Source organism: Perognathus longimembris, chromosome 8, assembly GCF_023159225.1.
Source record: "Perognathus longimembris pacificus isolate PPM17 chromosome 8, ASM2315922v1, whole genome shotgun sequence".
Lineage (NCBI taxonomy): Eukaryota > Metazoa > Chordata > Mammalia > Rodentia > Heteromyidae > Perognathus > Perognathus longimembris.
Window position 1 is genome coordinate 23,370,736 of NC_063168.1, and position 25,692 is coordinate 23,396,427.

The following is a 25,692-nucleotide window of genomic DNA, read 5'->3' on the forward strand; positions in this document are numbered from 1 at the left end:
CATATTCTCCATAGATAATGAGAGACTACTCTGTACTTATAGAAGTCATTATGTTCCAATATAGTCAAAACATCTCTTCCCCTTTAAAACTTACAAATTAAGAATCTGGAGTATTCCTAATATTAAATACTATGTTTTCATATTTTGTATCTCAGAGATATTTAATGCAGAATTCTAACATACTTGTTTTTCTCATATCTTACATCATTATTTAAAATCCTAATACCATGTGTATGTATTACCCATTTATTGTAGAAAGGTGAAATTGGAGTTTTCAAATATGTTCAATGGCTATATTTTAGCTAAACCAGGTATAATACAAGAGAATGTTAAAGGCTCTTTTTTTTTCCAGTCCTGGGGCTTGGACTCAGGGTCTAAGCACTGTCCATGGATTCTTTTTGCTCAAGGCTAGCACTCTACCTCTTGAGCCACAGTGCCACTTCCGGCCTTTTCTGTTTATGTGGTGCTGAGGAATCAAACCTAGGGCTTCATGTATGCTAGGCAAGCACTCTACCACGAAGCCACATTCTCAGCCCCTGAAAGCTCTTAACTTAAAAAAAAAATTGAATTTTGCACAATTGAAAAATTAAAATTACAGAAAGCTACATTTTATTATTGGTTTTCAAACAAGCAGCTACTGCTAGTCTACTGTTATTATTTTTGTGTGTCTATAGCTTTTCACAGAACAGTGACATTCTCTGCACAATACTGTGGCTGTGGTTTGAGATTCTTCTAGAACATAGTCTCAAGATTGAGTTGTTTGGTTTTCAAACTGAAAAGCTTGCTGTGGAATACTGAAAACATTGCCATAGCAAGTTTTCAGAAAATTTTGCCTAGATTCCATTATATAATGTCAGCTTGCCCTGTTGGAGAATACCTGTACAAGGGACTTTTCTTCATTGCTTTCATTGTATACTATAGTGTTTTTGCTTAAGAAAATTTTATGAAGACTGACATTCCATGTTAAGTGCTAGTCATGTTTATTTCAAAGCCCTGCTTCTTTCTAAAATGGTTTCCTTAATTCATGTTTAGATCAAGAAGCTCACTGATTCATATATTTTCCTAAATAAGTAATTCCTTACTTTTATGGTCTTATGTACACTGAAAGGCAGAAACAGACATTTGTCTAAAAAAACACCATAATTTTTTAAAGGAAATTTCCTCTAGGTGCTGGTGGCTCAATCCTGTAATCTTAGCTGGTCAGTAATCTCGGTTCAAATCCATCCCTGGTAGAGAAGTTCAAGATATTCCATCTCCAAAAATAGCTAGCAAGAAGATGGGCTTGTGTGGCTTGAATGGTAGAGCTCAAGCTAAGCAAGCAAGCCAACTGAGCACAAGGCTCTGATTTCAAGCCCAGTACTGGTTAAAAAAACCCAGTTTGAGGCATTAGCAGAATTTGGCTATGCACAACTATCATCCTATCATTCAGGAGTCTGTGGCTGTATAGCAAACCCTGTTTCAAAAAACACTCATCTGTTCTTGTGAAAATAAAGCAGACATAATTTGACTACAAGCCATATTTGGGTTGCTAGAGATGATTTTATTAGATTTAGACTTTATATTTTTTTTTAATTTTTATTGTCAAACTGATGTACAGAGAGGTTACAGTTTCATACGTTAGGCATTGGATACATTTCTTGTACTGTGTGTTACCTCCTCCCTCATTCCCCCCTCCACCCTCCCCTCCCCCTTCCCCCCCTATGAGTTGTTCAGTTCATTTACATCAAACAGTTTTGCAAGTATTGCTTTTGTAATTGTTTGTCTATTTTACCCTGTGTCTCTCAATTTTGGTATTCCCTTTCAGTTTCCTAGTTCTAATACCAGTATACACGGTTTCCAGTGTACTCAGATAAGATACAGAGGTAGTGCAAGTACAACCACAGGAAGGGGATACAAGAGGATCATCAATAATAGAAGCTGCGGTTTCACACTGCGTGTTGAAAGTAATTACAACAGTGATATAACAGTCGTTTCCATAACATGGAGTTCATTTCACTTAGCATCATCTTATGTGTTTGTAAGGGTATAGTTATTGGGCTGTTGTGATCCTCTGCTGTGACTAGCCTAAACCTGTGCTAATTATTCCCTATGAGGGAGACCATAGAGCCCTTGTTTCTTTGTGTCTGGCTCACTTCACTTAGTATAATGTTTTCCAGGTCCTTCCATTTCCTTATTAATGAGGCAATGTCATTCTTTCTGATAGAGGCATAAAATTCCATTATGTATATGTACCACATTTTCCTGGTCCATTCATCTACTGATGGGTTGGCTCCATATTTTAGCTATGACAAATTGTGCTGTGATGAACATTGTTGTGCTGGTGGCTTTAGTGTGTTCTTGTTTGTGGTCTTTTGGGTAGATGACCAAAAGTGGGGCTGCTGGGTCATAGGGGAGCTCTATACTTAGCTTTCTGAGGAATCTCCATACTGCTTTCCAGAGTGGCTGAACCAGTTTACATTCCCACCAATAATGAAGTAGGGTTCCCTTTTGGCCACATCCCCTCTAACATTTATTATTGTTAGTTTTCTTGATTAAGGACATTCTTACTGGGGTGAAGTGGAATCTCAGTGTTGTTTTGATTTGCATTTCTTTTATGGCCAGTGGTGTAGAGCATTTTTTCGTATGTCTCTTGGCCAGTCTCATTTCTTCATCAGAGAAGTCTCTTTTTAAATCTTTAGCCCACTAGTTGAGGGTGTATATTGTTTTTGATGTCTTTAGTTCTTTTGTTTGCATTTTATTATCATCATTACAAGCTACTTTAAATCCTCTCTAGAATGAGTGAGGTGAGTGATACTGAGAAAAATATATAGGTTGTAGGCACCAGTGGAAGGGGAGAAAGGGCAAGCAGAGTGAAGAAATGAGTGTGATAAATGTTTGTATGTGAAAATAACACCTGCTGGGATTGTTTGGGAGATGGAGGAGCTTGAGGGAGGACGATGCCAAGGGCAAGTCTAATCAAGGTCTATTTTAGCATAATGGGCATATGAAAATGAAACCTCTTGTACCACTAATAGATCCTAGTAAAATAAGGGAAAATATAGTCTATAGGAGTTAGAAATGTTGATATAATAACTCCTTTTGTCATTATTCTCATTTTTCTCCTATAAGACTCCTTGATTTTTAAGTTAAATCTTCATATCATATGTGAGTATTTTAGGAAGCTGTTAATCAAAACACATGTGAAACTACTAACAATACTTTTCTAAGAACTAGCTAAAATATATTTAAAATAATTTTTAAAGCATCAAAGAGCTTATAAAACAGTAATAAATTATCTAGCAAAAGTAAAAGCTAAGTTGAGAATATAGAAAAGTACTTCTTAAGCCCTGAAAACATGAATCCTAAAAATTAGAAAATCTATTTTGGTAGTGGTATAGAATATCATACAAAATTTTGATAGGGGTACAGAATGAAATAGAAAACGAAATACTAGGTGCACATAGCTGAAGATCTAACAAGAGACCTCCCTCTACAACAGTACAGTATGCAAGATCTCAGGGTAAGAATTGGAACAAGGTGAAGAGAGTTCAGCACAGTAAGACTTTTCCAAGTTTGCCAGCAGGCTGTCATGTTTTTATCTTATACATCTGCTGTTCATCAGGGACTGTCTTCTTCCATGGAGATTTCCAGAGAAAATGTTTTTGTTTCTGCCAGGCATGGTGGCACATCCCTGTGATGTCAGCTGTGCAGAAGGCAGAGTTAGGACAATCTCAGTTTGCATCAGCCCTAGTGAAGTTAGCATAAGACTCTATCTGAAAAACAAAGTAGAAATGCAAGGGCTGGGAGCCTGGCTCAAGTAGTAGACTATCTGCTTAGCAAGACTAAAACCCTGAGTTTAATTTCCAGTACTGTCAAACAAAAAATAAACCGCCCCCCCCCAATTATCTACTTGGAAGTGGCAAACACTTCTTCCAGTCTCATTTCTTAGGCCAAGTCAGTGGGGAGTGAGAGAGCAAAACTGTACCAGGGAGGCGCAGAGGATGAGTGGGACCGATTACACCCCACCACGTTGGAATGTAGAATGTAGTTATGATGTTGCCAGGAACAATTATTTTGACTCTCATGGGCCATTTTTAGTCTCAAGGGCATCAAGGTACAAGGTGATAATAATAGGTAACAAGTGGTCAGTAGTGTACAGTAGTGTAAAGTGAGAATCTCCCACCCCAGACTGAGTAATGACTGATGTGTGGGTGTCAAATTCTATTTTTCAGCGAGAAACATTTTAGATGAAGGTAATGATGCGCAGCCCAATGAGTATGACCTGAATGACAGCTTTCTAGACGATGAGGAGGAAGACTATGAACCAACAGATGAAGACTCTGACTGGGAGCCGGGGAAGGAAGATGAAGAGAAGGAAGATATGGACGAGCTTTTGAAAGAAGCAAAAATGTTTATGAAAAGAAAAAAATAACCATTTTTCTGTTTCCTTTATGGGAAAAAGTCAGAAACTAAAGAGGTGCTTTCCTTCTTTGATAGTTATGACTTTTACCATTGACTTCTTTGCATCAAAACAAAACATTGAAATGCCTGTCCTCTTTGAAGTGATAGACTGTATTCCATTGCCCCCCTCCCCCATTTCAGGCACCTGGAAATGAAGCAGAGAGATTAAAGAGTAATAATATTTTTCACATACTTTCACATACTTTATATTGCTAATTAAAAAGCCATAGATTGTATAAAAGTTTGATCTTTTTCTTTTTTCCAAAGATTCTGTCTTTATAGAGTACTATGCAAGTTTAACTAGGTAAATTCCATGAATAAGTGGGAAGGCACACCTTTTTCGCTTTTGTTAAGAGTTCTAGCAAAGACAGACTTTTAAAAATGACACCCATCACATATCAGCTATTTTTAATATCCTAGATGTGGACTTTAATCTTTGACACTTCAGGAAATTCCTACCAAATAGGTCCAGCCAGGCTATAGAAATGTTCACCTTCCAAGAAATGTAATTTTATGTTTTACAACAGTAATTTTCCATATATCTGAGTTTAAAAGGAGGAAAGCTCAACAGATTTTAGTTTTTTTCTTTTCAAACTAAAGCCCTATCTCATTACTTCTCCTCTCACTAATGCTTTCTTTAAGAATATAGAAATAATTTTAACTGTATTTTTCTCAAATGACATTATTTTCTGTGTATGTGTTCTGATAAAAGTGGCCAGATTTTTGTGCTTAACAATCTGGCCTCATACAGAGAAGTAACCCTTATTCTCCAGTTTAATAAAGTAGGTCTCTGCATTTCTGTTCTTAAACCACTTCAGGCCCAGTAATGCTCTTCATTCTAGATGGGTTAGAATTTAAAGCATAATTTAGAATTTTGAGTAATGGTTGAGTTGTATATAAAGAGCAGGAGGTATATATTGGAATCATAAATTACTAAACCCAAAACACTCTTATTTCCCACACTGTGGGGACCCAAAAATTTACCTTAGAAGAGAAAACCAGGTTTACTATATTGTTTTCTTGGTGTTTTAAAATCTGGCTCCAAAGTAATTGCATAATATTAAAGTTCACTTAAGCTGAAGCAGGGAAAGATAAACATTTTTTTTTCTAGACTACTACCTACTACTTTGTTACTTGAGAACTATTCTCCCTTCTGATGTCCCTTCTAAGTATATACCCAGTCTACGGCCATACCATCCTGAACGCGCCCGGTCTCGTCTAAGTATATACCCAAAGAAGTGAAAACATTCATCTACAAACTACACATGTCCACCGAAGCTTTATTCTTTTTTTTTTCGGGGCGGGGGAGGGGGCGGTAGGCAGTAGTAATAGGGCTTGAACTCAGGAATGTCACTCTCATTTGGCTTTTTCACTCAAGGCTGGTGCTCTACCACTTGAGCCACACCTCCACTTCTGGCTTTTTGTTAGTTAACAGAATCACAGAATCACAATCTTCAGATCTCAGCTTTCTGAGTGGCTAGGATTATAAACATGAGCCACCAGCAACTGACTAAACATTTTTTTGGGGGGTGGGGGCAGGTCCTTGGCCTTGAATTCTGGGCCTGGGTGCTGTCCCTAAGCTCCTTTTGCTCAAGGCTAACACTCTACCACTTGGGCTACAGCACCACTTCTGGCTTTTTCTATGATTACTTAGAAGAGTCTCATGGACTTTCCTGCGTGGACTGGCTTCAAACCAAGATCTTTAGATCTCAGACTCCTAAGTAGCTTGGAATACAAGTACGAACCACCCACATTTAATTAAGCATTATTCTTAATAGCAAAAATTTAGAAGCACCATAGTGCCAATCAACTGATGTGTAGATAAATAATATGTGGACTACCTGTGCAATACAGTATTAAATTATCTGGCTACACAAGGAATGAAAACTGATAAATGGCACAATGTTGAAGAACTTTGTAAGTATGCTAAGAGGAACTACACACAAGGACCTGCATCCTGTATGACTCATTTATGTGATATTTCTAAAATATGTGTATCCATAGAGACAGAAAGTAGAAGTGTTGTTGCTAGGGGCATGGACAGAGCGAATGGGGAAAACTGATGAGTGTAAAGTTTCATTTGAGTGTTCAAAATTTCTAAAATTAGGGCTGATAACTATACAACTCCATAAACATACTAAAACTTTGAATTATATACTTTCAAAGGATAAATTTATGGTTTTGAAATATGTATCTTAATAAAGTTATTTGGAAAGATTTCAAAGTAATACCAGTCTTTTAAAATAAAAAAAAATAAAAAAGATCTTCCTTGTGTTTTTGTTTTATTTATTTTTATTTTGTGGCTACAGTGGGATTTGAACTCTGAGCCTCATGTTTTTTAGGAAAACATTCTATTGCTGACCCACACTTCCAGCCCTTTTTGTGTTTGTTATTTTGTTAATGTTCGTTAGCTCTACAAGCAGGGATCTTATTGTGACATTTGTATGCCTGCATACAATGTATTCCAATTAATCTTACCCCCTCTGTCACTCTCCCTTGCACCTTCTATCTTCCTAAAACAATTTCAATTGTTCTATTTTCATATTCACTGACAATCTGTTTTGATCAGATCTATCTTCTTGTCCTGATTATTTTTGAGATAGAGTCTTACTTCTGCCTGTGTGCACACCTATCACAGTCCACCTATTTTAGGCTTCTGAGCATAGCTAAGATGACAGGCATGTAACAGCACCTCGCTCTCAGTGAAGGAGACTCATAATTTTTCTGCACAGGCTGGCCTTGAACTGTGATCCTCCCTGTTCTGCCTCCCAACTAGGTAGGATATAGGCGTGAGCCCCTGGTACCCAGCTTCAAAAAATATTCTTGGTTGGCATAAGTGAAAGAGTTCATAATAGCTTCTTTTTAAGGGTAGTTTGATGAAACTTTTCTAATCATCCTGAAAATACTTTTGAGTAAAACTAATGTATGAATTATGTGTTTTAACTAATTGTAAGGTAATGATAATTGGACTGGTCATGGGACTATATTTAAATCTGAGTTCCAAAATGGAGGTAAAATTAATGACATTGGACCATTGGTGTTCTGAACAGCAGTATAACCAAAAAAAGTTTAATTGCTATCATCAATAGCAGTTAAAAACCAATTCTGCCTGTTTTGGTATTCATAAAATTTAAATTGTATCCCAGCTTCCTTTGTCAAAATAAAAATGATCACCTACACATTTCTCACATGCTTAATTATAAATTTTTTTTTTGTCAGTTGTAGGGCTTGCACTAAAGGCCTGGGTGCTGTCCCTGAGCTTTTCTGTTCAAGGCTAACACTCTACCACTTTGAACCACAGCTGTACCTCTGGTTTTCTGATGGTTAATTGGAGATAAGAGTCTCATGCACTTTGCTGCTCTGCCTGGCTTCAAACAAAGACCCTCAGATCTCAGCCTCCTGAGTAGCTAGGATCACAGGCTTGAGCCACCAGCTCCCAACTAAACAGATATTTTTGATTGATAGTCTGGAAGGAGGACAGTTTCCTAGGACCCTCAGAAGTTATGATCGTCTAACAAGGCCATGAGTTTGTTTCCAAAACTATGAGATCTTAGTGATTGTAAACAGTGACTGTGATAAGGCTGGTGGACTAGTTGAGACCATGATTCTTCCTGAATGGTGATATGAAGCTCATAATAAATAGATGGTAAATAGTTGGTAAATAAATCTTGCAACTAATCTATACAGAGTTCATTGTTGTCGCACAAGTGGCCTATTGCAGAGTTCTGTGTGTCACTGTTGCATTCCCATTTGGTTCTTGTTGTAGTCCAGGAGTCTGTAACGGGATTTGTGTCTAGTCTCTTCCTACAAAGCCACAAAGCTAACCTACAAAGCATCACCTATATAAAATGTTTAGAAAGAAAAGTGACAAATGTTAATTGCTTCTGACAATATCATCTCAGTGCATAATGTACTTTACTCCTATCAGTCACAGATGTACTCCACTGGGTTCTAGACTTTCTTTCTTAGGTGTTATCAAGTCAAAGAATATAGAGTCTGCTTTCAAGGTGCTTATCATGAGTGCTGTTATCAGTTATATGTTCATCTCATTCAAGGATTTCCCCACTGGACATTTCAGCTCCCTCTAGCTCTAGCACTCCTGATTCCCCCTTCCCAGCTCCATTTTTTTTTTTGGCTTAAACATACTTTTGAATGTGTAACTTATCTGTTTATTTTTCCATGGAAGTTTGTTATTGTTGCTATGGTGGCAACATGGAAATGTTTTCTAAACAGAGAGAAAGAATTCATAGAAAGGGCAATTCAGAAAGTTGTATTAGGGAATGGATATTTGTACTTCTGTCAACATTTTTAAATTTAAACATAGTAAACAGTGATTCTTCATTTTGCTGTGCATTCCAATATCCTATAAAATGCTTTTAAAGAATGAATGCCAGGCTCCATTGAAGATCCACTGGGACAGAATCTTTCAGATAGGCCTTTAGGATTTATGTTAAGCCCTCCCAAACCCCCACCCCACACTGTTTTCTGCCATCAAGGATGAGAAGATGCTGTTAGAAAAGAATTTGTGACTCACCATGGAGCTATCTTCCCCAACAATAAGAATCAAGGACACTTGCAAGTATCTCAAAAGAAAATTAGTCATTCAGAAGTTTAGGATTAGTCTGTATGACTTTTATTTTTTATGATGTATAAAAGATGTAAAGCCATAAATAGAAGTCGCTAATACTCTGAACCCATATTAAAAGTTCAGGACTTCCAGCAGCATCATATATTATTCTCGAGATTTTTAAACTCCATTAGATGTGAGCTTAGCAGCTCATACTGGAGCCAACTACGACGAGAGAACTTCAGATGATGTGTCAAACAAAGGTGGAATTGTATCTATGGAACCATGATGAAGACCTCCTATGGTGTAGTGGAATGAAAATGAGCCCTGAAGGATAGGAAAAATAAATCTACCAATGTGAAACAGATTAAAACCATCCTTGTGGAGGAGGAAAAAAGAAATAAGATGGAAATTAGAAACTATTTAGAAATAAATGATGAGCATATGATGTCACATATTGCCTAAGATGTACTTGAAGGAGAATAATACTTTGTTTAAAATGTATTAGGAGAAGATTAAAAATAAATGACCTGAATATTTTATTCAAAAAGCAATAAATATCTAGATTGCTGTCTATCCAAGGGAAGTAGATAGGAATTAACAAAGTAAAATCTTGGAATAAAAGTCTAAAATAAGCAGTAGACTAGGTCAATAAAACAAAAAAATAGTCTCAGAAATGATCAATAAAATAGACAACTCTTAGGGAAAAATTACTAAAAATAGAAAGGGTTAGAACTATAAATGGGAGTGTTTTAAAATTTTCTAAGGGGATATTCATAACTTCATGTCAGTAAATTTTCAAATCTAGATTAATATACGACTTTCTAGAAAAAAAAACTATATTAAAGTTGAAGACATTTAGAAGCCTATGTATATTGATAGCCATCGATGAAAGAAACATGTCAAAGACACAAGTACAATTCATAGAATATGTATGAAAACCATAGGTACAAATTTAAAAAGATGAAATAGTTCTTGGCCATGAAGTTTTCAAACCTAAGATATTCATAATTTCAGTGATAATAAGAAAGTGCTAACTGATCACGTCTTTCTCAAAAATAATTTAATCATGGCTATTATAGTTGAAACATTTGACTCAGCTATTCCTATTTTGTACAAAAATGTTTGTGTCTCAATATGAAGCTGAATCTCCAAGAAATGGTGATTGTTTTGTGTCGATTATATTAAGCAATAAATGATCTGTTCCAAATCTAATGGCTACTCATCACCTGTACCCTCCATATTCCAGCAGTTACCAACACAACCAGTAAGACCATATTGGGTGGGGGAGTTTGTAGAAGCTAGAGGTGGAGGAATAGTGTAAGGTAAAATAGGATGAGTCACCGTAGTGCTTTATCTTCATCTTTGAATCTTGAGGGTTTTCTTATCTTTCTGGGAATATCCTGTCCATAATGTTCTGTCTTCATTGTAAAGGTTAAATGATCTGGTCTTTCCTGGACAGCTTAGTGCTTGTGCCAGCGTGACCAAGTTAACAGGCCAACACTGGCCTGTATCACAGCCTGGAAAGGTACACACCCAGGAGAGTAGGAAATGGAGATTGAAGACCTTGAGCTAATATGACTCTAAACAAGCTCCTCCCTCGCCCCAGTGTTTAAATCGAGAATGTTCTGGAATATTCCTTAATTGTGTTAATGCTAGCTTAATAAAAGGATCTCATGGAATTCATCTCTTGCTGTAAAACAAAAAGATGTTGCTCCAAAATGAAGATTGAGCAAACTGTGTACCCAGCCCTTTAGATTATGTGCTGCAAAATGTATCTTCCTTTGACAGTTAAGTGTTGCCAAGTAAGAGCTAAATGACAGGAGATACAATGGTGTTGCTTGGTGGTTCTAATCAATAGCCACAGATCAATCTACCTGATATACAATACTTGTTATTTCTAAAAAATGGCACACATCTCAAGATGACACTATTCACCTTTGCCTAAGTATTAACCATGCCAACTGACTGCTAAAGAGATAAATAGTACTTTTGTGACTTAAGTTTACTGGTCCATGAAGTAACTGTTTGGAATCAGTGGTCTAGATATTCATGAAAACATCTTCCCAAGCTCCCCCCACCCCTCTGCCCCGCCGCTTCCAACTGCATTCTGTCTATGCCTCTAAACTGATTTTTAAAATTAACATTTTATCCATGACATTTGGTTTAAACAAAAGTGCAATACTGGCCTATCAGAATGACAGTGTACTTAATAATATTCCCCACAACCCTGGATATTGTATATACGTGTGTTGGAACCGGGGAAGGAAAAGGGAATATCAAAATTGACAAACCAAGGCAACAGCAATACTTAACAAAACTATATGGTGTATATGGTATGGTGCACAACTCATGGGAGCAGGAGGGAAATGGGGAGGTGGGAATGTGGGGGAAAAATGAGGGAGGAGGTAACAAGTTGGATAAGAAATATATACACTGCCCTATGTATGAAACTGTAACCCCTCTGTACATCACTCTGACAATAAATGAAAAAATATATACATAATTAAAAAAAATTTCCCACATCACTCCTTGACATACCACATGCTGATTATAGCTACCTTCGCTTTGATTTAAAGATGAAATTTTGAAGCTGCTTGGCATGGCTGCTACATCCCTTGGCATGCCTTCCCCCTCTGATTCTTCCTCTTTCAGAACAAGTGGTCTCTGACCCCTGATAACCGATCAGGTGCTTTTCCTAGGGAACGTATACCAGATGAGGACAAACAAGGAGTCAGAGCTGAGCACTTTACCCTGTAGACTTTGTCAAGATTTCCCCAACCCTCCATTACAGAGGCCTCCAAATTGTCTTAGTCCTTTTCCGGCAATCTTCCCTTTGACTAGACTACCTAAGATCTTTTATGTTTCCTTCAGCTGCCCAGATTTTGATGTATCAAGACTCCATCAAGACAGGCCACACTTTTATGATTAAAGTGTGAAAGTATGATTAAGCTGTATAATCAGCACTATGATTGTAGTGCTTGAGTATAATTCAGAAAATTGTAGTCATTAATTGTTAGGATCTTTCATTTCCTGTCCTGTCTCCAAAAATTAGTCATTGAGGTGGCTCACTGCTGTAGAAATGTTGGAAGCTTAACACTTGTGTTTGAAAATGTCTGACAGTCTGCTGACTGTGAACAATTGATACTTCCTCAAGTTTTGAGCCAGAATTTATTAGGGTATAGTGGTACCTGTTAGTGCATCCTGAGCTCAACTGTGTACAGGGACTACATTAAAAGCTCTAATCTTCAGACTTGCTGCACCAATGTGCATGTCACTAATTGTCAGAGATTTATGTATGGTGTTAAGCTACAGCAGTGGGGAGGGAAGTTTTTGTTTTAATATGCCTTGTAATTAAGAATCAAGTTGACCCTGAAGTTGGGAAGATGAGTCATAGCTACCTGGAGAGATTTGAATCTTTCCTTAGGATGTCTTTGACTATGCCAGGGGGAGATGAGTGGGACAGGCAGAGACACAGCACCCACAACCTTTACTGAAGACCCTGGGCTGGGAGCCCAGTCTATAAGATCCTTCCTACACCCGGCTCATTCAGAAAACACAGGGTTCAGGACAAGGTCACAGGCAGCTTTGCAGAGAAGTCACAAACAGTGCCAAGGCAGGAGTTGGGAGAGAGGGATGATTCACCCCTGTCTTGGTCATGGGTCTTGTGTCTTTGTATCAGTGGGAAGGACCAGGCCTTCTCTGGCCCTGACATTATTTCCTGAACAACTTAATGGCTCCTAATGCTGTAAGGTAAGAAAGAAAAGAACTGGGGTTTGGAAGCGCTGGGCATGAGTGAACTACTCAGCCTGAGCCTGTCAAAGTGGTTAGCTCATTTTCAACACAAGCAATATGTGCTTTTGTTGGTTTGAGAGCTATGAAGTTGTGCTGGCCACTGTCACTTAACTCCTAGTTTTCACATGTTCATTCTATATCTGTTTATTGAGCTCCCCTAAGATACCAAGCTCTGTTTGAGGCACTCAGGTGACATAAATCCCAGCTGTCCCAAAGTTTCCCTTCTAATATATGAACTTACTGCAAAAAAAAAAAAAAAAAGACACCCATTTGTTTGTTCTAAATTGAATCCAAACTCTGGCTTACAGGAGGGTTGGGTAGTTGTCTTCTTGTTGCCTGGCAACTGCTGCTTTCACCTTGGCCACATATACAAATGCATTAACTAATCTTGCAGGCACAGAGCCCAGACTCAGAATACCAAGGTTGGACTTTCTCAGAACAAACGTCTCAAAGTGGGGGGAGAAATGAAGTCCCTAGGCAGAGGAGATAAATGACCATAGGAGACTAGGTCAATATTCTCTGAGCAAGTGCTCACAGAGCATAAGCCAGCTCTTGTCATACTCTATTTCTTTACCTGCCACAGCCTGACAATGCCTGGAGCTGAACTTGGGAGTCTGCTTGGAGCTATGTAATCTAGACAGTAAGGTACCATTAGTTTTTTGCTTGAGACATATTTCTTTTAAATAGCTAATGCAGAGTCTGACACTCCTTTTATATTTCATTTTCTCCTGTTGCCAACTTCAAACAAATGATGGAAAAGTTTTCAATTTTACTGTATTTTGTTTCCTATACTGCAGATGGAAGCCAGGGCTTCCTGTGTGCAAAGTGAGTGCTACAGACTCCTACACCAAGATCTCAATTTTGTTTTCTTTTTTTTTCTGTTGGTTTTGGGTCTTGAGCTCAGGGCCTGAGAACTGTCTCTGAACCTCTTTGTGCTCAAGGTTAGTGTTCTACCACTTGAGCCAGAGCACCAATTCCAGTTTTTTTTCTGAGTAGTTGTTGGAAATTAGAGTCTCATGGACTTTTCTGCTGGAGCTGGCTTCACATTGTGATCCTCAGATCTCAGCCTCCTGAGTAGCTAGGATTACAGGTGCTTGGCCCAACATTTTAATTCTTATGAGAGTCTACCTTCCCTCCCAGGAAGAACAAATTGATGGTTAGAATTCAGGTGGTTCAAGTGTATGCTTGGTAGCTAGAATTCAGCCAACTCAGACCTGATAGAAATGGTGATTTACATAATGTCTCCCTTCCCTTTAGTAAAAAAAAAAAAGACTTTAACAATTTCTATCCTCTACAGTAATGGCTATGGTACAATAAAACACAGCATGCAATTTAACAGTAAATGCCAGTGGAAATGGCATTTCATCACTCAGTGTGGTGCGGCGTTCATGACCTTCAATTCTGATGACTAAAGTGCAGGCTAGGCAAATGTATAAACACAGACCAGCCTCTTCCTCTGCCTACACTCACCCTGCTGCTCCCCATGGGCTTGCATGGATTTACATCCCGTGTCATTCTATTATAGAGGCCCAAGGCAACTTCCAGAAATACATCAATTCCAAATGGATTAAAGACCTCGAAATCAAAATAGACACCCTGAAAACACTAAAGGAAGGAGTAGGAGAAACACTTGAGCTCCTTGGCACAGGACAGAACTTCCTTAACAAAGACCCAGAAAGGCTACAAATCAAAGAAAGGTTGGACAAATGGGATTGCATCAAACTGCAGAGCTTCTGCACGGCAAAGGACATAGCTCACAAGATAAACAGAAAGCCCACAGACTGGGAGAAGATCTTTACCGGACATTCAACAGACAAAGGCCTCATCTCTAAAATATATGCAGAACTAAAAAAATTACATTCCTCCAAAACAAAACCGCAAAGAACCAATAGCCCCCTCATCAAGTGGGCTAAAGACTTACAAAGAGACTTCTCTGATGAGGAAATGAGAATGGCCAAGAGACATATGAAAAAATGCTCTACATCACTGGCCATAAAAGAAATGCAAATCAAAACAACATTGAGATTCCATCTCACCCCAATAAGAATGTCATATATCAAGAAAACTAACAATAACAATTGTTGTAGGGGATGTGGCCAAAAGGGAACCCTACTTCATTGTTGGTGGGAATGTAAACTGGTTCAGCCACTCTGGCAAGCAGTATGGAGATTCCTCAGAAGGCTAAATATAGAACTCCCCTATGACCCAGCAACCCCACTTTTGGGTATCTATCCAAAAGACCACAAACAAAATCACAGTAATGCCACCAGCACAACAATGTTCATCGCAGCACAATTTGTCATAGAGAGAATCTGGAACCAACCCAGATGCCCCTCAGATGTCTCAGTAGATCAGGAAAATGTGGTACATATACACAATGGAATTTTATGCCTCTATCAGAAAGAATGACATTGTCCCATTTGTAAGGAAATGGAAGGACTTGGAAAAAATTATAGTAAGTGAAGTGAGCCAGACCCAAAGAAACATGGACTCTATGGTCTCCCTTATTGGGAATAATTAGTACAGGTTTAGGCAAGTCATAGCAGAGCATCACAAGGCCCAATAGCTATACCCTTATGAACACATAAGATGATGCTAAGTGAAATGAACTCCATGTTATGGAGACAATTGTTATATCACAGTTGTAACTACTTTCAACGTCCCATGTGTATCTGTAGCTTCTATTATTGATGATGTTCTTGTATCACCTTCCTGTGGTTGTACCTACACTATCTCTGTAATCTTATCTGAGTATATTGGAAATCGTGTATACTGGTATTGGAAGTAGGAAATTGAAAGGGAATACCAAATTTGACAGACACAGGGTAAAAAAAGACAAACAACTATAAAAGCAATACTTGCAAAACTGTTTGGTGTAAGTGAACTGAACACCTCCGGGGAGGGGGGGGGGTGGTAAGGGAAAGGGGGAGGAGGGAGGGGGGTATGAGGGACAAGGTAACAAACAGTATAAGAAATGTATCCAATGCCTAACGTATGAAACTGTAACCTCTCTGTACATCAGTTTGATAATAAAAATTTGAAAAAAAAAGAAGTAAATGGAGACAAGAAAGCAAGATATAAGAAGCTCAAGCCAAGGATGATGTTCATGCACATGAATGCACAGAATAAGAGGGGAATGAAACTGAGGGTATGATTGGATCCCCTTTTATGGGAGGTTGTACCACCTGTGTCAGACAGCCTGAGTGTCTGAGACATTGCCTGTCTCCTTATGGTTCTTTGGGTATCAAAATCTCTCCCAATTGACCATCAGAAGATAGAGTTTCTCTTCTCTTAGGTGAGCTTAGCCCACTAAGAGTTGGGTTCTGGTCTTGGTTTAGAATAAAAATGAAGAAACTGAGAAGGAGTGTGGCATTGCCTGGAGGTCCAAAGTTGACATTCTCCTCCTACAGTTCCCATTCCCACAGTCAGCAGTAGACTTTGCCAGGGATTCAGATTCTGCAGGATGTTTAATAGTGAAACTCAATGGGGTTTTAATGATGAAGTACCATGATGAACTAAATTGTCCATATGAGATTAAATCAGGTATATTATCAATATGAGTATTATCAAGAAAAAGCAAATTTGTACTTTCATTCCTTAACAGTTTACCATACCTACTGTTTCTGAAATGTGTCCCCATTATTTATTTTTGCCAGTCTTGGGGCTTGACCTCAGCACCTGGGCACTGTCCTTGAGCTTCTTTTGTTCTAAAGCTAGCACTCTACCACTTGAGCCACAGTGCCACTTTGGGCTTTTTCTGTTTATGTGGTGGTGCTGAGGAATCGAACCCAGGGCTTCCTGCATGCTAGGCAAGCACTCTACCACTAAGCCATATTCCTAAAGTAGCTTTTGCTATTGATCACAAGTTAGGTAATATTTCTGAACTCTTCTGTATAGCTCATTAACTTTGGTCAGACCATCCCCTCAGGAAGTGTTTGTGTGTCATCATGGTGTCTGGAAATAAATACCAAGTGAAAGTAGTAGAGATATCCTTATCATTTAATTGTGCTGCTGGAAGAAGTGCTGTCTGAGAAGGAAGGCAGGTATCTGGAGTGGCAGTTTCCTATATTAACACACCTTCAAAGAGCCTGGTCCCTCCCCCATTTCTTTTTCAGCTAGAGGTTTATGATTTTTTTTAAAGCCCAGAGACATTCCTGCCATTTTGCCTTTGGAATATGTGAGTCATGAGCAGGGTTAAGGATGCTTCAAAATGTGTCATCCACTTCTTCTTGAATTTGAACTGAGGATGTTTAGAGTTGTGCTTTCCTATAGGAATATGTGTAGGATCCTGGAACAAATCCCTTCTACTTCCTTCGTTTTGGGAGAACAGGCTTTGGAAATAACCCTATGTCTCCTTGCTTGCTGAAGGTAATGCATCCTTCTCCTTTTATTCCTTGACTGTGCTTGTTTTGATTTTGCACTCAACAAGACACAAATACATTGTATTTGGTCACCACACCTTTAGAATTTATTGAGAAGCAACATTGACTGGCGAGGTATGTTGACTGTAATTCCAGTTAGCGAGGGACTGCTTTCCCTGTAATGACCTCATATCTAAAATCTAATAAAAATACAGAACAATATTTATCAACGGGTAGTCTATTACTACAATGTAATGACACTTTGATGTACAATAATCAAATAATATTTAAACTTTAAGCTTTGCTTGTAATTTTATTTCAGAAAAAAGATCGAGAAGACAAAATGAACAACATGAAATCCACCCACAGATACTGCCACCTCAGCCTATATTACCAGTGTTGTGCCAAGTCGTGAAATCACCACCAAGAAGACCACCGAGACTCAGACATTCCGAAATGCAAAAGCAAGGCTTTATGTAAGTGAGCTGCAACTCGGGCCTCGTCCTACCCACCGACACAGCAGAGGTTAGGAGGGAGCCCTGAGCTGTGATTACACAGGGCTTATAAAGGCAAAAAACAAAGTTACAACAATCAGGTGTTCAAGCAAGCAAGATTAGGACACAGGTACAAATCTGATTGGCTCAGGGTTCGATTCTAGGGGTGGTCAGAGTTAAGCATTCCCAGCGGTTAGAGTTCTAGACCGACTGGGCCCTAATGGGCTTGTCCTGGGTCTGCTCACAGGGCCTGCTTATCTCAGGTTCGCGTGGTAAAATGGGGTTCACGTGGTAAAATGGGGCCTGACTTCAAAGTCTGGCACTTCACGAGTAATTCACATTTGGGGTATCTTATTCCTGCTTTTCAATTGGTTTATTAAAGAGGAGAGAGGTGTTGTGAGTAGCTACAGGGGCAATGCCTGAGAGCATGGCAGACACATAAGGGTGGGGCAGGTGTCTCAGGGAGTGGCCTCCTCCTCCTTTACAGCTGTGGGTCAAATCCTCCAGTTAGCCCCATATCCCTTTCCCTCCCCACCCTCATGGCTGGTTCCATGCCTTCAGTTTGAGCCATGCCTCCAGTTCTGATTTTCTGCTTGTTACTTGGAGGTAAGAGGCTCTTGGAACCTCAATTCTCAGATCTCTGCTTCCTGAGTAGCTAGACTGTGGCAGGAGCCACATTCCTGGTGCATAGTCATGGATTCAGGAACATAACTCGTCCTCCTACTGGGCCCTCCTCCTCTTGTGTTTAAATGTACAAGCAAAATGAAGTGCCAGGAGGTCTGACTATTCTCCATGCTTTCATCTTGCTCCAAAGTCCTAACTGAGAATATGGGCAAATCGTGACAGATTCACACAATTATCAGCCCCAGTGAAACCCATAGTGTTAGCGAACTAAAGTCTAGTTTGCCAGATTTGCTGCTTAACACAGGAAGGTATGATAAAGGAACAACCCAGAAGCCACCTAGCATCATTTTCTTTCTTTCTTTCTTTTTTTGTGTGTGTGACAAAGTATTTTTGAAAGAGGAGATCCTGATTAGAAATGTGAAGATCCCATTATGCTAATTGCAGCCGATTTCCTGCCTTCAAATGTCTTCCTGCCTGTTTCACTGCCAGTGACTGACAGCTGGCTTAATAATCATATTCAAGCACTGTTTGCTTTTCTTGACCTTTAGTGAAAAACATTTTTTTTCTGAGCTCTGCACATGAATAGAGTATTTTAATTTAGGGAGAATAATGTGTTTGCATCATTCCCAGCAGCCAGTGGAGCTGATTACCTGCGTTATTTCTACATTCCACTTCAAAGAGGACTTCTGGAGGATGTCTGGCAGTTGAAACCATTTCATAATTATCCCTGGGCTTTGGCTCTCTGCACCCAAAGAAGGGCATGCTTGGTTCTAGTTGAATTAATGAGGGTGCTTGGCTCTCAAGAACCTCCCAAACCTATTCACTTTGGAAATAGGGTATTGTTAAGGTTTTGTTCACGTTGGTCAATATGAATATATACTTTTCTCCACTTGTAAATATGCCTTTTGTTTATTATTGTTTAAAACTTTTCCTTTCTTCATCTTTTACTTTTGTTTCAAAATATGCTCTCTACTTCCCTCTGCTGGCAGAAATTGAAGTCGTGCAGTTTGCATATGGAGATGGGGCAAGCACATTCACTTCTTAGAAGGGTTGAAATTATTAAGCAAAAAGAAATGCATTTAACATAGTTCTCATATGCTTAGTACATCTGGTATGCACTGGATACAAGTTAATACTGCAGTTATTTTCTTGTGCATTTAAATGATCTTTCTTTCTAGTTCTATGTAGATTGAAGATTGTCCCCTTCTTTTAAATCCCAGCATACCTTCCTAACTTCCTTCATGGAGGACCAATATCTTGGGAGAACATCTCTCCTCCTTACCAGAGCATGCTGGGGATCTTTCACCCATCTCTATAATGGAATCTGTCTTGTGTTCTCCTGTAAACGTTATACTTAGTTTTCAGGAATTCAGCTGGCTGACCATGACAGCTTCATCTATAAATTACAGGTTCCAAATTTTGGAGTCACAGGACAAGTAAAGGACATAAGCTTAGAAGTTTCAGAAACCTGTGTTCAGGAGTATAGGATGTCTAGATATGTTCTGTACAGCCTTAGGCCATGTAACTTAACACCACTCTGAGACATTTCTGAATGTGAAAGAGCATATTATTATTATTATTAGTAGTAGTAGTAGTAGTAGTTTTGTCAGTTATGGGGATGGAACTCAAAGTCTGGGTATTGTCCCTGAGCCTTTTTGCACTCAAGGCTTGCACTCTACCACTTTGACCCACAGCTCTACTCCTGGTTTTCTGGTGGTTAGTTGGAGATAAGAGTCTCACTGACTTTCCTTCCCAGGATGGCTTTGAACTGTGATCCTTAGATATCAGCCTCCCGATAAGAGTAGCTAGGATTACAGGTATGAGCCAGCATCTCCCAGTGAGAATATCATTTTAAAAGGACTGAATTATTTAAAAATATTTACTTAATAGCCAATAGATGAGTTTTTTTTTTTTTTTTTTTGGCCAGTCCTGGGCCTTGGACTCAGGGCCTGAGCACTGTCCCTGGCTTCTTCCTGCTCAAGGCTAGCACTCTGCCACTTGAGCCACAGCGCCGCTTCTGGCCGTTTTCTGTATATGTGGTGCTGGGGAATCGAACCTAGGGCCTCGTGTATCCGAGGCAGGCACTCTTGCCACTAGGCTATATCCCCAGCCCCCGATAGATGAGTTTTATTGTAATAACAGATATGAAGGAAAGACAAAACAATTGGATAGGAAGAATTATCTCACTTTACAGACAACATGATTTTATATATAGAAATCCCTAAGGAAGGGCAATCCCACAGATACAATTAGAACTAAAATTCAGCAAAAGTGCAGGATACAAAATAAACACACAAAAGTCGATGTATTTTTGTGTATCAACATCCAATAAATCTGTGAAGGACATTAGGAAAACAATTTCATTGACCATAGTATCTCCCCTCCCCTGCAAAAAGATAAATGCTTTGGAGAAATTTTAAACAAGGAAGTGAAAGATTTGTATGATGTAGCAATAAATAATGCTAAAAAAAACTCAAGAAACAGCAATAAGTGCAACGTCAATTCAGTTCCATGGATTAGAAGGCTTCATATTATAAAGATGTCATTACTACCCCAAAGGGTCTACAGGTAAATGTAAGCCCTATCAAAATCAATGGCGCCTGATGTATGGTATAATCACATATATCACACCTATAATCCCAGCTATGCAGAAGGTGAAGATTATGGAGCCAAGGAAGCCTGGGGAAGAAAACAGGACCTTGTCTAAAAAATAAACTAAAGCTAAAATGGCTGAAGGTGTAACTCCAGCAGTAGAGCACCTAGAGCCTAGCAATCATGAGGCCTTGAGTTCAAACCTTACTGCTGCCCAAAACATAAAAATACCAATGATATTTTTCTTTTTTTGCAGAAATGGAAAATCAATCTCAAAATTTGCATAGCCTTTCAAAGGATCCTGAATGGGGAAAACTGTTTTAAAGAAGAACAAAGTTGAAATTCTCATACTTTCTGATTTCAAAATGTTGCAAAGCTACAGTAATCAAATCAATGGAAAGCCAGGAGCAGTGGCTCACACTTGTAATTCTTGCTACTTGAGGGAGACTCAGAATGAGTGGATCATGGTTAGAGGCCAGCCCCAAAAGAAAAGTTTATGAGACCATGTCTTTTCTAACTCATAGTTGCACGTAGTGGTTAGCACATCTCATGCCGAAGCTACGTGAGAGGCTTGGACTGGGAGGATTACAGTCAAGGCCAGTTAAGACAGAAAAGTCCACAAGACTCTATCTCAAAGGAGGGAAGGTGGATGTAGTGGCCCTGCTTGTGATCCCAGCAACTACAGGAGGCCTAAAGTGAGCAGATCATGGTGCAGCTGAGCTGAAAGAAACACCCTACCCTAAAAGTAACCAGTGCAAAACAGAACTCCAGCCTCCAGCTATGCAAAATGCTGTCACACCATTCAACCCAGCAAGATGCTAGGTCACACCGTGGTTATGGCACAGCTGATTTGTTGACCAACTAGTCAGCACAAACACTAACACCAAAGTCTTGCTAAAAGACATGAAGGAGTTAGATTCCTCTGAGTCTACTATTGTCTGCCTCTGAAAGTTCACCTATTTCACACTGACAGTGGGCAGGCATTTGTGTTTATAGCCACTAGTGCTAGAATGTTTCTACCCTCAGCCTTATGAAGGTGACTTTTTAAGTTGGAATTTGGTTTTGTTTCTAATCCTTGGATTTCTCCAAGTGATTTCAAATGCCTTGTATAGGTGCCCCCTATTTTCCCAGCTGTTGCTTCTCCTCATCCTGCTGGGGATGTGGAAAGTACAGCTAATGAAAGGAAGCATAGGCCTGTGGAGCCACACCCGTCTGATTCCAGGATTCATGTTCTGTCCCAGCACTATGTTGCTTCTTTTATACAGAGGCCCTGATGAGAGCACAGATGATGGATGGTAAGAGCTGCTCTTTGCTGAGCGCTACCAGGTCCTGTGGTAAGCATTTTAACTTCTGAAGCACTTTAGGGGTTTCACAGTTGCTGTTTTAAGCTGCTAAGTTTGGATAATTTTTATGTGGCAATCGATAATTAATATACCTATAAACATTAACCCACCCAACTCCCCAAACACACTGCAGCCTAAAACCTCCTCAGAGGGAGCAGATGAGTCGTGTGGACCTGTCACTGCTTTATGCCTCTGGACATCTTTTCTCTCTGTCTTCTCATTCCTATCTTTGAGGACTATTATTCTCAATTTGAAGACAGGCCATCAGAAGGTTAAGTGGAACCATGCGAGTAGTCCTAGTATGTTCACTCACTACATCCATCAAAGTAAGTCCTATGATTAAGCCTGAAGTCTACTGAGAAAGATGTGGCTTGTGGAGCTAAGAAAGCAAACTTTGGCTACAGATCAGTGTGAACACAGAGAATTATTAATAAATAATACCATGTACTCCCAAGCTCTAGGCTTGAAATGTGACCGTGTTTTTGACAACAGATATATTTGTATATTGAATAATTAATTGCATTTATAACAATCAAAATCTAGCAGAAATTTGCTGAACGACTAGTTTGCTTTTGTGTTGTGCTAGATAAGCTAGTTCTTTTTCTTGAAACTGGACCCAGCTTAGAACCCTCATCCCTCTCTTCAATTCCAGCATTATTGATATCTGTTGATATCTGGAAAGCATTGGTTTCAGGACTCCAAAACCTGAGGAGGCTCAAGCCCCTTATGTAAAATTAAACAGTATTTGCATACCACCTATATATAGCCATCCATTTACTTTAAATTATCTCTAGATGGTTTCTAATATCTAGGATAATATAAATATGATAGACACTTGCTGTACTAAATTGTTTAAAGAATTATAATAAAAAGTTATCTGTACAGTTCAGTACAGATATGTTCTTTGAAGTATTCCCAATTTTTGGTTGTTAAATGTATGAAGCATACAGAGACTCAACCTGTGCATTCAAATTGTTGTTGCATGTAACCTCTTCTTCTTGATGGAACTTTAAAACAATGTGACCTTTTAAATAGAGTGACTGGATTGAATTGAAGGTAGGAAAATGAACTGCTATTTGAATATAGATGCTGTTGGAAACCCAGACAGCCTTTTCCTGATTCAAGGAGTTACAAACCAGAAAACAAAATGCCATCCCACTAAGATTTCCTCACATCTTTCATATCTGGAAATAACTCAGTCTTAGTGAGTACTGCTGCATATTTTAACTTAGTTCTAAATTAACTAAATTCTATCTTTTTATGCAGTACAATATTTTGAGCTTATTTAATTCTATTTTTATTTGCTGTCTTATTTGAAAGTTAAAGGAAATCTTAATATACTTTATTCTTTTGCTAATCAGATACTTCAGGAGGTGAGTATATACAGTGAGAGTGTACCAATAATATCTTTCAGGTGATTCTGATGATCAACTTTTATTAAAACCATATTCATGGAAGTAATAAAACCCCAGGAAGCCCCTTAGTTCCCCAAACAAAATTAAGAGTTGGAAGGTCAAGTTCAACCCTGTATCTTTTCCTGTTCTCCTGCTTCATTTTTTTCCAGCAAGATAGGAAGGCCATTAAGTTTCCAGTTGTATAAACCTAACTGAATTCTGGCACTACAATGTATATCCCATGTAACTATCTTTTTTTCTCATGACTGGGATCAGTGTGTCACTTAAAAAACACAAGGAAGATAATTTAATAAGGGCTCATATAATAAGTAGAATTTTGTTTTGTTTCACTTAGTGTACAGACACACACACACGTTCATCCACATTGTGGTATGAACAGCACTTTTGTTCTTTTTGTGACTGGGGAATATTCAATTGTCTGGCTATGCCACATTTTGTTTTAATTACTTGTCATCAGTTGATGGATTTTTTTTTGTTTTAGACTATTATGAATAATCCTGCTACAAGAATTCATATGCAAGTTTATGAATGAGCATATATTTTCAGTTCTCATGCATCCATGCAGGAAGGAAACTTCTGGATCATACACTATAACTTCTTGAAGAACTGCCAAACTATTTTCCACACTGGCTGCACCATTTGTGTTCTCATCAATAATATATTATGATGGTTCCAAATTTCCACATCCTCCTCTACAGTTATTTTCTGTTATTATTATTATTGCTAGGTTGGTGTGTATACATGGTATCTTATTCAAGTTTTGATTTAATTTTCCTGTAATTAGTAATGTTAATCATTTTTTCATGTGTTTATTGGCCACATATTTACCTTCTTTAAAAAAAGGCAATTTAAAAAGTAGATTGTCTTCTTAGTTATTGGATATTTCTTTCTATTATTTTGGATACTGGTGAAACTAGATATATGATGTACAGATGTTTTCTTTCATTCTGCGGGTTGGCTTTTCATTTTTTTTTTGGTAGTATCTTTTATGAATACAAAGAATTTATCTCAATGAAGTCCAATCACCCTACTTTTTCCTTTGCTTGATTGTAAGAAATTTGTCATATCTAAACTCAAATCTCTTAAAAATTTTTTTTGCCAGTCCTGGGGCTTGAACTCAGGGCCTGAGCATGGTCCCTGAGCTTCTTTTTGCTCAAGGCTAGCACTCTACCAGTTGAGCCACAGCACCCCTTCTGGCTTTTTCTGTTTATGTGGTACTGAGGAATCGAACCTAGGACTTCATGCATGTTAGGCAAGCACTATACTGTGATGCCACATTCCCAGCCCACATCACTTATTCTTATGCTTTAAAGCTAAGAATTTTATAGTTTAGCTTTTACGTTTAGGTCTTTGATTTATTTTGATTTGAAGAGTCCAAATTGATTCTTTGAACATGAATATCTAGTTGTCATAATATCATTTATAAAAAAAAAAGATTTTCCTGCATTAAATATCTTGACAGACTTGAAAAACCCATGAGACAACCATCAGCCTGGAGGAGCCAGGTGGCAGAGTAGAAGTTCTCTCCATCAGACTAGTGAACATGAGGAGTCCAGGTTGAAAATGAGAAAGAAAGCACCAAGAGCCATGAAATAAAGAGAGAACAGCTGAAAAGCCTGGTGAAATAGAAACTGAACAGAGTATGTTAGGAAACAGCAGCTTCTGCTCCACTTCCCTGGGAGGGAGGGGTGCTGAAAGCCTCCAGCACAAGGTCTAGAGACCTTGGTCTTTGAGACCAACTGGAAAACCCAGCTGTGGAACAAACCTTAAAACACAATGTGGGGTATTTGGCTTGATAGTGACTTCTACTGCACGATAGGACAGGATAGGAAAAGACAACTATTCATTTCTTTGTTGGAAAGCTACAGTGAAGCACGGTCTTCAAAAAGGCCTGATGGTCAAAAGACTGAGTTAGCCACAAGCCCTAAAATCAAAGAGCAACCACAACTCAGGGGTTCTTGAGGCACCTGGCCATGAGGTCTTGAAGGGAGATGATGAAAGGCTTGTAGAAAGGAAAACAGTTTGACATGGCAACACGGGAAGTTGACAGGAGCTTGGGAA

At 38.8% G+C, this 25,692-nt stretch overlaps 1 protein-coding gene across 3 annotated transcripts in view; it reads left to right on the plus strand.

Annotated features, from left to right (window-relative positions):
• Aplf (aprataxin and PNKP like factor) overlaps positions 1–4,657 on the plus strand; it is a 49,855-nt gene extending 45,198 nt beyond the window's left edge. For 2 of the 3 annotated variants that reach the window (XM_048352644.1, XM_048352646.1), the window contains one exon: positions 4,212–4,657. In XM_048352644.1, the coding sequence (XP_048208601.1) occupies positions 4,212–4,411 (200 nt within the window). In that variant the 3' untranslated portion in view covers positions 4,412–4,657. The remainder of the gene's footprint in view (positions 1–4,211) is intronic. The other variant, XM_048352645.1, reaches the window with a different exon arrangement.
• The last annotated feature ends 21,035 nt before the right edge of the window (positions 4,658–25,692 follow it).